We start from the raw sequence: 10,938 nt of genomic DNA, 5'->3' as shown, positions 1-10,938 counted from the left end.
CCACTACACTCCAGCCTGGGCAACAGAGCTAGACTCCATCTCAAAAAAAAAAAAATATATATATATATACACACACACACACACACACACACACACTTTTTAAAATACAGATGAGGGAGGCAGTGGGGGTTTCCTTGTGTTGCCCAGGTTGGTTTTGAACTCCTGGCCTCAAACAATCCTCTCGCCTCTGGATATTTAAACTTGTTTCCTCATCCTGAAAATATACCCTCAATTCCCAGGCTGCTTCTCAGAACTTATCTCAAAGGTTTCCTCCTCTCAGAAGCCCTCCCTGGCAGTCCAGGTTGAGTTAGGATCTATTCTAGGATTCCATGGCCTCCTGTGCCACCATCCCAGTCCTGGACTGTCAGTTACTATATGGACTGAGGAACCCCCCACCGAGGGCAGGTACTAAGGATATATCTGTCAACCACCACTTGGTCTGCAGGATCACATAGCACAAGGCTGAACACGTAGCAGGTCCCAGTGAAAGTTTGCTACGTGCTCAGGAATGTGACAGAAAAATAAGGCAGAAAGAAGACACTCCTAGTGTCCTGAAAGCCCTCACCCGTAATGCCCCACCCCTACAATGAGTTTCCCTAAGGGGAGGAGGCAGTTTTCTCCAGGCCACCTCTGGGAAGGGAGGTTTAAGCCTCCTCAGACCAGTTCTTGCCGGTTGGAGTTTGTCAACCAAGTCATCCTGCTGTTTGCAATGTAAGACGAAAGGATTTCACGGGGGGAGGGGATAAAGGGGAGGGGAATAGGTAGGTGGGTGGTGTGGGTTGGAGGTAGGGAGAGAGAAGCGTCTCAGCTCACTCAGGCCTGGGGAAGGTGTCCCTGGGAACAAAAGAACCGGACAGTTGATTCCAAAAAAGGACATAATTAGGAAGGAGCAATTCTTCCGCTTCCTCCTCCAAAACCTGTTCCTCCTATAGGGTCCCCAAATCAGGAAAGCCCTACTGCGTTTGGGTTTTTGTTTTAGAGACGGGGTCCCACTCTGTCGTGGATGCTGGAGTGCGGTGGCGCACCTCGGCTCACTGCAGCCTCAGCCTTCCTCCTGAAGCACTACTGTAACTCTGTCCCCAGGCTACAGCTCTGTGCTTCTTCCTGATGTCTCCCCTCCACCCCTCACCAACTGTCCACACAGGGTCCCAGGCATTCCTCCCACCCTCTCTCTCCTCCCCTCCTTACGGCTCCTCCTCCAACTCCAACTCCCTCTGGGCTATCAGCCTCCATTCCTGTGCCCTTCCTATCCACCTTCACAGAGTAGCCAAAGGAAGCTTCATAAGACACACACCCAACTGTCCCCCTGCCTTACCTCTCTGATGCTCCACTCCTTGCATAAATCCTCAAAATAAAGCACAAACTTTTTTTATTTTTGGAGACAGGGTCTCAATCTGTCCTATAGGCTGGAGTGCAGTGGCCAGGCCTTGACCTCCTGGCCTCAAGCCATCCTCCTGCCTCAGCCTCCTGAGTATCTGGGACTACAAGTACATACCACCATACCCAGCTAAATTTTTAAAAATAACTTTGTAGAGATGGGGTCTTACTATGCTGCCCAACCTGGACTCCTGGCTTCAAGCCATCCTCCCACCTCAGCCTCCTGAATATCTGGGACTACAGGTGCACACGACCCTGCCCAGCTAAGTTATTATTATTACTGAGATGGAGTCTTGCTCTGTCACACGGGCTGGAGTGCAGTGGCGCGATCTCAGCTCACTGCAACCTCCACCTCCCGGGTTCAAGCAGTTCTCCTGCCTCCGCCTCCCAAGTAGCTGGGATTACAGGTGTGCATCACCACACCCGGGTAATTTTTGTATTTTTAGTAGAGACAGGGTTTCACCATGTTGGACAGGCTGGTCTTGAACTCCTGACCTCAAGTGACCCACCCACCTCGGCCTCCCAATGTGCTGGGATTCCAAGCGTGAGCCACCATGCCCAGCCAGACTCAATAAGCTGTTACTGAACAAATGAATGAATGCATACTAAGCAAATCTTACACAGAGGCAGGCAGACACACCAAAATACTCAGACAGAGGCAGAGAGAAGAGTCACAGAGTCGGTTTCTCTAGAATAATTTGAAGCTCTTTGCTCAACATTTATTGTCCCTTTCCTCTGTTCCTCATGTCCCAGAACGCCACCCTCCCAGATGGGGACAGAGTGCTACTGGTACTGGTGGGAGGGGTAGGTGCTGTGGCCGTCGTACTCATCAGTGGTGAGGCAGTGCAGCATGAAGTGGCCCAGGTCATGTTTGGAGATGACCCTCGAGGGCCCTCGTCCATCCAGGGTTACTGTGTACGCCCCAGTTAGCGGCTGGTCTCCTGTGAAGTAAAGACAGAAGGGCTGGGTGAAGCAGTCACCTTTCCCCTCCCCCAAAATTTGACCCCCAGAAAGACCTTCCCAGGGTGTCTACTGTGTGCCCAGCCTGGGTGGTGTCACAGCCAAGAATGGACTTCCGGTATGCAGGTGCTCATCTATATCCTTTGCTTCATTCATTCAAGAAATCCTTATTGATTACCTATTATGTGGCCAGGTGCTGGGCACCCAAGCAAGGGACAAAGCAGACAGGAATCCCCTGCCCTGGCCAGTGGCGGTGGCTCATGCCCATCATCCCGGCACTTTGGGAGGCTGAGACAGGAGGATTACTCAAGCCCAGGAGTTTGAAACTAGCCTGGGCAACACAGGGAGACCTTGAGTCCACTAAAAATACAAAAATCAGCCGGGTGCAGTGGCGTGCCTCTGTAGTCCCAACTACTCAGGAGGCTGAGGCTGGAGAATTGCTTGAGCCAGGGAAGCTGAAGCTGCAGGGAGCCATGATCGTGACACTGCACTCCAGCCTGGGCGACAGAGCAAGACCTTGTCTCTAACAACAACAACAACAACAACAACAAATTATCTGACAGTAACCAACTAAACTTAGGGATAAAATGTACCATCACCCAAGCAGAGACAGGCTGGAATTATGCACAGTATGGAACACACACCCTTGGCTGTGTGTTTGCTTGGGACAAAGCGGACGGGAATCGCCTGCCCTGGCTGGGCACGGTGGCTCACGTCTGTAATCTCAGCACTTTGGGAGGCCAAGGTGGGAGCATCACTTGAGCTCAGGAGTTTGAGACCAGCCAACATGGCCAAACCACATCTCTACAAAAAATGCAAAAATTAGCTGGGTGTGGTAGCTTATGCCTGTAGTCCCAGCTATTTGGGCAACTGAGGCAGGAGAATCACTTGAGCCCAGGAGGCGGAGGTTGCAGTGAGCCAAGATTGTGCCACTGCACTCCAGCCTGGGCAACAGAGGGAGACCCGTCTCAAAAAAAAAAGAAAAAAAAAAAGGAACACACACCCTCACCCCATGCGGCATTCCTGCCCAACATGTTTAATCTGAATCTGTGGCAAAACAGCTAGAAAATTCCAGAATGTGGGCCTTTTAAAGTTACCTGGCCTGGTTAATATTATGAGAAACTTAAAGAAAAAGGGCAGGGTAGGTTGAAAAAAAATTTTCTGTTTTTTTGATACAGAGTCTTGCTCTGTCACCCAGGCTGGAATGCAGTGGCACAATCTCAGCTCACTGCAACCTCTGCCTCCCAGGTTCAAGCAATTCTTGTGCCTCGGTCTCCTGAGTATCTGGGATTACAGGTGTCCGCCACCACACCTGGCTAATTTTTGTATTTTTAGTAGAGACGGGGGTCTCACCATGTTGGCCAGGCTGGTCTGGAACTCCTGACCTCAACTGATCCGCCCACCTTGGCCTCCCAAAGTGCTGGGATTACATATGTGAGCCACTGTGCCGGCCTGACAGTTGAGGAAATTTTACTGTGGAGTGGATACTAAATGATATGACAGTAAATGTCACTTTCCTTAGGTGTGATCATGTTTTGTGTGCAAATATCTTTCTTTTAGGAGATAGCTGTCTAGGTATTTAGGAGTGAAGTGAGACAATGTTGTAATTCCTCTCAAATGATTAAGCCAAATATATATGCATATATTTTTTTCACAATATATTCAGCAAAATCTATCTATATATTCATGGAGAGACAGAGAGGAGGAGAGAGGGAGAGAGAACAGGATAAAAAGCTAAGCACTGAACCTAAACAAAGGGTTTATGTGTATTCACAAACCTTTAATGCGTTCAACTCGGGAGGTTTGAAAGTTTTCACACACTTGGCTGGGTGCAGTGGCTCACACCAGTAATCCCAGCACTTTGGGAGGCCAAGGTGGGCAGATCACAAGGTCAAGAGATCGGGACCAACCTGGCCAACATGGTGAAACCTCGTCTCTACTAAAAATACAAAAATTAGCTGGTCGTGGTGGCGCATGCCTATAGTCCCAGCTATTCTGGGGGCTAAGGCAGGAGAATCACTTGAACCCAGGAGGCAAAAGGTTGCAGTAAGCCAAGATCACGCCACTGCGCTCCAGCCTGGCAATAGAGTGAGACTCTGTCTCCAGAAAAAAAAAAAAAAAAGAAAGCCCAGGCATGGTGGCTCACACCTGTAATCCCAGCACTTTGGGAGGCTGAGGTGGGTGGATCACAAGGTCAAGAAGTTGAGACCATCCTGGCTAACACGGTGAAACCCTGTCTTTATTAAAAAATACAAAAAATTAACCAGGCGTGGTGGCGGGTGCCTGTAGTCCCAGCTACTCTGGAGGCTGAGGCAGGAGAATGGACTACAGGCATTGAGACGGGGTTTCACCGTGTTAGCCAGGATGGTCTTGATCTCCTGACCTCGTGATCCGCCCACCTTGGCCTCCCAAAGTGCTGGGATTACAGGCATGAGCCACCGTGCCCGGCCATTAGTATCTATCTTTTCTTGTCTTTTTCTTTTTTTCGAGACAGGGTCTCACGCTGTTGCCCAGGCTGGAGTGCGGTGGCTCTATCACAGCTCATTGCAGCCTTGATCTCCTGGGCTCAAGCCATCCTCAAGCCACAGCCTCCAAAGAGCTGGGACCACAGGTGCGTGCCACCATGCCCAGCTAATTTTTTTTTTTTTTTTTTTTTTGTGTATTTACATTGTAGAGATAAGTCTATGTTGCTCAGGCTGGTCTCAAACTCCTGGGCTGAAGCAATCCTTCGTCTTGGCTTCCCAAAGTGATGGAATTACAGGTGTGAACCACCATGCTTGGCCTGCATATCTATCTATCTATCTATCTATCTATCTATCTATCTATCTATCTATCTATCTATCTAATCTCCATCTCCCATACTAGAAATGTAAGCTATGGCCGGGCATGGTGATACAGGCATGTAATCCCAGCTACTCAGGAGGCTGAGGCCCCAGAATCCATAGACATAATGGATTAAACCATTAGCCAGTGGTAATCCCCTCAACCTTCAATCCCTCACCACTCCTCAGAAGGGAAAGTCCCAACCCTCTAATCCAGCCTTAGTCTTTCTGGTGACCAGACCTGAAGCTGCCTAGGGGATGCCAGCTCTCAGTGAACTCCTTAACATAGAAAAAGATATTTATCATTTTAGAGATTCCAAGGATTTTAGGAGTTGTATGCCAGGAAACAGGGACAAAGGCCAAATATATATGTCACAATATCATAGGAAGGTTTGCAATTTTAGGGTGATCAGGGAAGTCCTTGCAGATCTCCCCAGAGGGCAGGAGGGAATAGGCAGATGGCATTGGTGCCACCAGGTCCCTGCCTTGCTTACCTATGTGTGGCGGCATCACAGCCACGTACTTCAGGCCCGATTCCTGCAGCACCTTGTGCATCCGGATGTGGTCATCGGTCACGGCCTGCAGTCGTGGGGGCACCTTGGTGGGGTCCCAGAGCAGGAAAGCTGGAGGGAGGACACAGGGCAGGATCAGCCTGGGCTCTCTCTCTCTCTTTTTTTTTGTTTATTTGAGACAGAGTCTTGCTCTGTCACCCAGGCTGAGTGCAGTGGTGCAATCTCGGCTCACTGCAACTTCTGCCTCCTGGGTTCAAGCAATTCGGCCTCAGCCTCCCCAGTAGCTGGGATTACAGGTGCACACCACCAGCCTGGCTAATTTTTGTATTTCTAGTACAGACAGGGTTTCACCATGTTGGCCAGGCTGGTCTCAAACTCCTGACCTCAGGTGATCCGCCCTCCTCCACCTCCCAAAGTGCTGGAATTATAGGCATGAGCCACTGCGCCCGGCCAAGGGCCCACTTGTCTTGATGCCAGGACAAAACCCTGCCATGGCTCACCATTGCCTTCCAGTTGCAAAAACAGGGGAGTCTCTGGGCCTCCTCTTTCCCTCACAGGCCAGGTAAGAGCTGTCTGCTGATCACAGTAATTCCAAATCTGACCTCTTCTCACTCTGCCTGGTCCTGTCTGCTGTTTCCTCTTGCCTGGACCAGCCCAGCAGCCTCCTCCCTGGTCTCTCAGCCCCTCCTTCCCTCCTCCCAAGGAGCCCATGAATACCCCTATCAGTTCACATCCATAGCTCCATCTCACTCAGAGTAGAAGCAAAGTCCTCATGGCCAGCCCTCAAGGCCCCACCTGATATGGCCCCATCAGCTCTCTGACGTCCCTGCCTACCCTGCCTACCACTCTCCCTTACATGCCTCTGCTCCAGCCAGGTTCTGCCTCTCAGCCTTGGCGATGTCTGATCCCTCTGCCTCTGATGCATTTCCCTCTCTTTTTTATTTTCTCGGAGACAGGGTCTCATTCTGTTGTCCAGGCTGGAGGGCAGTGGCGTGAACACAGCTCACTGCAGCCTTGACCTTCTGGGCTGAAGTGATCCTCCTGCCTTAGCCTCCTGAGGATCTGGGACCACAGGAGTGAGCCACCAAACCCCACTTTTTTTTTCTTTGAGACAGAGTTTCCCTCTCATCACCCAGGCTGCAGTGCAATGGCGCCATCCCGGCCAAGCCTGGCTAATTAAAAAAAATTTTTTTAGGCCAGGTGCGGTGGCTCACCCCTGTAATCCCAGCACTTTGGGAGACTGAGGAGGATGGATCGCCTGAGGTTAGGAGTTTGAGACCAGCCTGGCCAACATGGTGAAACCCCGTCTCTACTAAAAATACAAGAATTAGCTGGGCATGGTGGTACATGCCTGTAGTCCTAGCTACTCAGGAGGCTGAGGCTGGAGAATCGCTTGAACCCAGGAGGTGGAGGTTGCAGTGAGCTGAGATCACACCACTGCACTCCAGCTTGGAAGACAGAGCAAGACTCCATCTCAAAAACAAAGCAGAACAAAACAAAAAAACAAAAATTAGCTGGGTGACTTGGTGCATGCCTGTAATCCCAGCTATTTTCAGGAAGCTGAGGCAGGAGAATCCCTTGAACCTGGGAGGCAGCGGTTGCAGTGAGCCGATATCGCGCCATTGCACTCCAGCCTGAGCGACAGAGCAAAACTCCGTCTCTAAAGAAAAAGAAAAAAAAAGTTTTTTTTGTAGTGATGGAGGTCTTACCAAGTTGCCCAGGCTAGTTTTGAACTCCCGGGCTTAAGAGATCCTCCCACCTCGACCTCCTAAAGTGCTGAGATTACGGGTGTGACCCAGGACCCTTTGTCATTTCCCTCTCATAGCCACGTGGCTCCCTGTTTTCTTTGCAGACTTTGCTCAAAGGTCACCTTTCCATGCAGCTTTTCTTGACTGTCCTGCTTAAAATAGCAAAATCCCATCTCCCCCAGCCCAGTTTACCAATTCCTTTTCTTGGGGCCTTGTTTTCTCCCTAGGACCCTTCCCCTGTGGCCACACCCTAGAGTTATTCTGTGACACTTTCTATCACATTTCCTGCTCCAATCCCAGCCCTTAGAAGTATCTGGAACATTGTAGGTACTCACTAAATATTTGTTCAGGAATTAGCTTTCAACAAGCTATAACTTGGCCAAGCTATACCGGCTGACATTTGTAGAACTTTTACCTCAAGCCAAGAACTATGCTAAATACTTTTAGGAGCAGTTTGGTGAATAGTTAAGAGCTTGGGTTCTGCCTAAAGTCAAGTCCTGGATCGACCACTGGCCAGCTTCCTGTTTCCTCAGGTGCAAACTGGGATGATATAAATTGTTCAAAGGCCGGGCACAGTGGCTCACACCTGTAATCCCAGCAGTTTGGGAGGCTGAGGTAGGAGGATCAGTTGAGTCCAGCAGTTCTAGACTCGCCTGGGCAAGATTGGTGAGATCCGTCTCTACAAAAAATTAAAAAATTAGCCAGTCGTGATGATCCACACCTGTGGTCTTCGCTGCTCAGAAGACTGAGGTGAGAGGATCACTTGAGCTCAGGAGTTCGAGGCTGCAGTGAGCTGTGATTGCACGACTGCACTCCAGCCTGGACAACAGAGCAAGACCTTGTCTAGAAAAAAAATAAATAGTTTGAGTAATGTTAGTGGTTATAAAAAGGTGTGTCACAGAGACCAGCCTGGGCAACATAGCCAGACCCTGTCACAACAAAAACATTTTTAAAATTAGATGGGCATGGTGGCACATGCCTGTGGTCTCAGCTACTCACGAGGATCCCTTGAGCCTAGGAGTTGGAGGCTGTAGTAAGTTATGATCACATCATGCTCCCTGCAACCTCCACCTCCAAGTTTCCAGTGATTCTCCTGCCTCAGCCTCCTGAGTAGCTGGGATTACAAGTACGCACCACCATGCCCAGCTGATTTTTGTATTTTTGGTAGAGACGGGGTTTCACCATGTTGGCCAGGCTGGTCTCGAACTCCTGACCTCAAGTGATCCACCCGCCTCAGCCTCCCAAAGTGCTGGGATTACAGGTGTGAGCCACCACACCTGGCCTAGGGTTTCCTCTTTTCAGATGAGAAAACTGCGGTGCAGATTGTGAAGTGGTGGCCCAAGGCCACACAGCAAGGATCTCAGGGCCCTATTCCCCTTCTCCTCATTCCATGTTTTTATCTGCAGCCTCCAGCCTCCAGTTCACAATCTCAAATCCAGTCTCTAACTCACCCTGGGTTTCTTTCTTTTTTGTTTTGTTTTGTTGTGTTTTGAGACAGGGTCTCGCTCTGTAGCCCAGGCTGGAGTGCAGCGGTGCAATCACAGCTCACTGCAACCTCCACCTTCTAGGCTCAAAGGCTCCTCCCACCTAAGCTTCCCAAGTAGTGGGGACCGCAGGTGCGTACCAACGCACCCAGCTAATTTTCTGTATTTTTTTTGGAGAGATGGAGTTTTGCTATGTTGCCCTGACTGGTCCTGTACTCCTGGACTCAAGCAATCCGCCCACCTTGGCCTCTCAAAGTGCTCGGATTACAGGCGTGAACCACTGTGCCTGGCCTTACTCTGGATTTCTTTCTAATCCTCTCAGTTCCCTCCGTAAAAAACAATCCTCCTCAAGCCCTAATGGATAAACTCCAAGCTTCTTAGATGACAAAAATCTTTCTAATCTTTTACCTTGACATTTGAATATGGAGGGAATATTAAACTCTAATAATCAGAGGGTGGAAGATAATTAAAGGGTGACCATTGCACTGTGGTGCTGGAAGAGAAAGGTCCTTTTCTTGGGACTTGCCGAAGGTGTTGGTGGGTGTGCAGCTCCATTTCAAATAGTTTAGGAAGTCCGGGTGCAGTGGCTCACACCGGCAATCCAGCACTTTGGGAGGCCAGATCACTTGAGGTCAGGAGTTCCAGACCAGCCTGGCCAATATGGTGAAACCCCATCTATACTAAAAATACACACACAAAAAATTAACCAGACGTGGTGGCGGGCACCTGTAATCCCAGCTACTCAGGAGGCTGAGGCAGGAGAATCCCTTGAACCCGGGAGGCGGATGTTGCAGTGAGCCGAGATCATGCCACTGTGCTCTAGTCTGGGTAACACAGTGAAACTCCGTCTCAAAGAAAGCAAAAACAAACAAAAAACCCAAATAGTTTAGGAGAACAAAAACAAAAACTATTTGTGTATGTGTATGTGCATAAGCCAATTACAAAACACAATCACAATTTTAAAATCAGGAATATGGCTGTTGGCCAGGTGTAGTGGCTCACGTGTAATCCCAGGACTTTGGGAGGCTGAGGCTGGTGGATCGCTTGAGTCCAGGAGTTTGAAACCAGCCTGGGCAACATGGCGAAACCCTATCTCTACCAAAAATACAAAAATTAGCCAGCCTCATAACCCGGTCTCAAAATAAATAAATAAATAAATAAATCCAAACTTAAAAATTAAAAAAAAAAAAAGGAATACGGTTGTTCACATGACTATTCTTTTAACTTTTCTGTTTATAACTTTTTATAATAAAAAGTTAAAAAGTATATTGAGGACCTACACACTGAAGTAAGCAGCCATGAGGTATGTAAGCTAACTTCAAATGGGTCAGAAAAGAAAACACTGTGTGTCTGTGAACAGAGGGCGGTGGGTATACTGATGTCCTTTCAATTTTTCTGTAAGTTTGAGATCATTTCCAAAGAAGAAGTTAAGCTGGATTCAATGGCTCATACCTGTTGTCCTAGCTATTTGAGGGGCTAAAGTGAGGGGATTCCTTGAGCCCAGGAGTTCAAGGGTACAATGAACTATGATCATGCCACTGCACTCCAGCCTGGGTGACAGAGTGAGATCTTGTCTCAAAAAAAAATTTTTTTTTAATTAAAAAAAAATCCTGGCACACATAAGACTTTAATATTTAGAAAACAATCTAAACAAAAAACAAAAAAAAATTGAAAAAAAGAAAGCATATTCAATCAATTTTACAGGTTCGTCTTTTTCATGGAAGCAAAACTTAACCACTTAAATTGATTCTTAAGACATGGGAGAGGCCGGGCGCGGTGGCTCCAGCCTGTAATCCCAGCACTTTGGGAGGCCGAGACGGGCGGATCACGAGGTTAGGAGATCGAGACCATGCTGGCTAACACGGTGAAACCCCGTCTCTACTAAAAATTACAAAAAAACTTGCCGGGCGTGGTGGTGGGTGCCTGTAGTCCCAGCTACCCGGGAGGCTGAGGCAGGAGAATGGTGTGAACCCGGGAGGCGGAGCTTGCAGCGAGCTGAGATCGGGCCGCTGCACTCCAGCCTGGGCGACAGAGC

At 49.0% G+C, this 10,938-nt stretch overlaps 1 protein-coding gene across 1 annotated transcript in view; it reads right to left on the bottom strand.

The window, feature by feature from the left end:
• Positions 1-2,060: 2,060 nt before the first annotated feature.
• Positions 2,061-10,938, bottom strand: part of BLVRB (biliverdin reductase B) — a 28,261-nt gene continuing 19,383 nt past the window's right edge. The window contains exons 4-5 of the mRNA XM_011984249.1: positions 5,654-5,782; positions 2,061-2,318 (exon numbers count right to left, since the gene is read on the bottom strand). Coding sequence (XP_011839639.1) covers positions 2,161-2,318; positions 5,654-5,782 — 287 coding nt within the window. The 3' untranslated portion in view covers positions 2,061-2,160. The remainder of the gene's footprint in view (positions 2,319-5,653; positions 5,783-10,938) is intronic.

This window comes from Mandrillus leucophaeus, unplaced genomic scaffold, assembly GCF_000951045.1.
Source record: "Mandrillus leucophaeus isolate KB7577 unplaced genomic scaffold, Mleu.le_1.0 Scaffold106, whole genome shotgun sequence".
NCBI lineage: Eukaryota > Metazoa > Chordata > Mammalia > Primates > Cercopithecidae > Mandrillus > Mandrillus leucophaeus.
This window is presented reverse-complemented; position numbering and strand designations above follow the sequence as displayed.